Genomic DNA, 2,688 nt, shown 5'->3' with positions numbered 1-2,688 from the left:
GAATTTAAAAATGAATTTTTGTAATACTGAATTTGCATGGATTTATTTGATTGGTATTGCGTATTTTGAATTGATACGTATTGTATATTTATTTTTAGTATATTATTTTTACTTAATTTATCTAATAAAAATATACATTGCTTACTGGACTGTCTATCTCATTACTGTATATTTTATTATTTTCACAGATTCATTGGACTAGCTTGATTCAGAAATTTGATACGAAAGAGTGAATTAGAAGCAGAATTTGATATCTTTATTTAGATTAAGATTAGAAGCTGATGCAAGATGTTGCTTATGATATCATGATGAGATGCCTAATACAGAATTCTTTGTGAAAATGCGGCTGTTGCCGCAGTTTTTAACTCATGATCTTAGGTCGGAGGCGTGACAGAAGTTCAATTTGTGTGCACAGATTTGCATTGTTGATGGAGAATTTTGGACACAGAGTAAACAAGAACAAATCTTCCTCATGAATTCTGTGAACGGTTTGAGGGCTTTAGAGCATCAGATAATATAACGCCAACTAGCAAAACTTCCATTGTTTCATTCTCCGATATTTTTATTCATTTAGTTATTTGTTGGTTTGTTTGCGGGATTGAAGAAAGCACATCCTTTGATTGACAAGTATTCATTGTAGTTTTGCAATGAAAAAATTTAACTTGACATGCATTGTCTTTGAGACTGCTTGGAGACTGCTAATTATGAATTATTAAGAGTATTTTTGTGAATACAAATCAACCGGACCAGAGGTTTGTTTTATGATCCAGGATGACAGCCCACCATTAACAATTATAACAGTTGAAAACTACCCTAGGTAGGATTTCAAAACAATTTCTCCCATTTTGTAATTGGGCGATTATACCCTAATAATTAAGCAATGATGTAATCCATGGCTGAAAAGATACTGCTCAAATCGGTGCTCTAAGTTCTGTTATCTTCTACCTGCATAAAATTTTGGAAAGATTTATTCTCTCACTTCAATCAAAGAGCACTGGCCAAACTTTATATGATCCATTCTTCAAGTTTCAGAAGATCTTCCCATTATCTCCATGAAAGGGACACTAACTGTCCATAACATTCAGTAGATAATCACCATATACGGTCCATAGCCTATAGTACACTACCGCAAAATTACACAAGCTACTAAAAGGGAAATTAAAAAACACGACATTAATATAGCAAATAAAGCAGAAAAATACAATAAAAAGAAAAAGTCCCAACTCAGCCCCACCACATGTCCAATGCATGGGGAACATGTGATGCCCTGTACAAACCACATCCATCTGATCCGCATCAGACGTCTGCTGAAAAGGAAAAAAATATATATATTCTCCATCTTAGATCACGCTCCACGACTCCAGGGTGGGGAAGCTCGCCAAGGGGTCGAAGTCAAACGCCGGGCCCTCGACCGCCGCCGGTCCGAAGGACGAGACGTGGACCGCAGCCGCCGGTCCTACCATACCGGCCCGGTCGAGCCAGAAGGCCGACGTGTCGAGCGTCGGCAGGCAGCTCTGCGGCAGGAGCGGCCTGCCCACGGTGGGCCGCTGCGGCTCGGGCTTCAGCACCGGCTCGACCGGCACACCCGCGTCGCCAAGCCTGATCCCGGTCACCTGCTGGACCATCTGGCGGAAGTTGGCCGGGTCGGCGTTGATGTAGGTTGTCGGCGACCGCTTCGACGACGCGCGGGACTTCCTCTTGGAGACTTTCGTGGAGGGGGAGCAGGGTATTGGATTCCGGCGGCGAGTGGAAGCGGAATCGAGACCGGTGGCTGGAAGGGGGCGGAGAAGGAAGGATCCGGCGGAGAGGGTTTCGGGGGAGGGGGAGGAGGAGGAGGAGGAGGGGAGGTTGGGGGCGGAGGAGTCGTCGGAGAGGGAGATCTGGAGGGCTCTGGTGAGGGCTTCACTCTCGTGGGCGAAGGCGTCGGAGATCCAGGACGCCCAGGTCGAGCAATTCTCAGCCATCATGGACTGCTTTGGATCAGAAGATATGGAGCAGGGTTTTAGGAGGGCGAGGAGGAGAGAAGGGGAGAGTGATGAAAGGGGAAGAGAGGGGGAAGAGAGGCGGTTTTAAAGAACCGTGGGATGCTCAGCCTTTCCAAAAGCCTTTCATTTAATGAGGCGTTGGGCGAAACCGCGTTCCTAGGCCACGTGTCTTGTGGCGGCCAAAACTAGGTGTCGGAGCGGTTTGGGTTAAATCTTGGGTTGGCTTCGGATTATTTTTATTTATTTTTCTTGCCCAAAATGTTCCCTCTCAGATTTTCTTTCGGAATAGTATTTTTAAGAAAAACGAAATTGGAGGGGGGGGTTGACGTTCCTTGCCGCGTCGTCGATGGGCCCCACGCGTGGCAGCTGGGACCCTTTGGTTAAATCGCTCTCGTGCTTGCTGTCCAAGCGTTACTCTAAACTTGACGCGTATATTCTCTAATTTACTCGCGAAAGAGGGCTGCCATCCGTCCATCAAACAAATAACAGCTCCGGTTTAGATTATCTACATTAAAAAAAAAAATACTTATTGGGATATACCGATCGATTTCTGTACGCCGACATATCTTCGGATCGATCTGATCGATATTCGATTTTATCGATCGGATCGATAATGACTCCGATGATGATTGCCGACAATATCCGACCGAAAGTATATCGGTTGAACAGATCTATACTGTTCCCGACCGATCGAACGGCCGAG

General features: G+C 45.1%; 1 protein-coding gene across 1 annotated transcript; it reads right to left on the bottom strand.

Annotated features, from left to right (window-relative positions):
* Positions 1-1,158: 1,158 nt before the first annotated feature.
* Positions 1,159-2,087, bottom strand: LOC105035460 (calmodulin-binding protein 25). The gene has a single exon (XM_010911026.4). It carries the CDS (start codon positions 1,965-1,967, stop codon positions 1,341-1,343), a length of 627 nt encoding a protein of 208 aa, XP_010909328.1. The 5' UTR covers positions 1,968-2,087; the 3' UTR covers positions 1,159-1,340.
* Positions 2,088-2,688: the final 601 nt, after the last annotated feature.

This window comes from Elaeis guineensis, chromosome 14, assembly GCF_000442705.2.
Source record: "Elaeis guineensis isolate ETL-2024a chromosome 14, EG11, whole genome shotgun sequence".
NCBI classification, from domain to species: domain Eukaryota; kingdom Viridiplantae; phylum Streptophyta; class Magnoliopsida; order Arecales; family Arecaceae; genus Elaeis; species Elaeis guineensis.
This window is presented reverse-complemented; position numbering and strand designations above follow the sequence as displayed.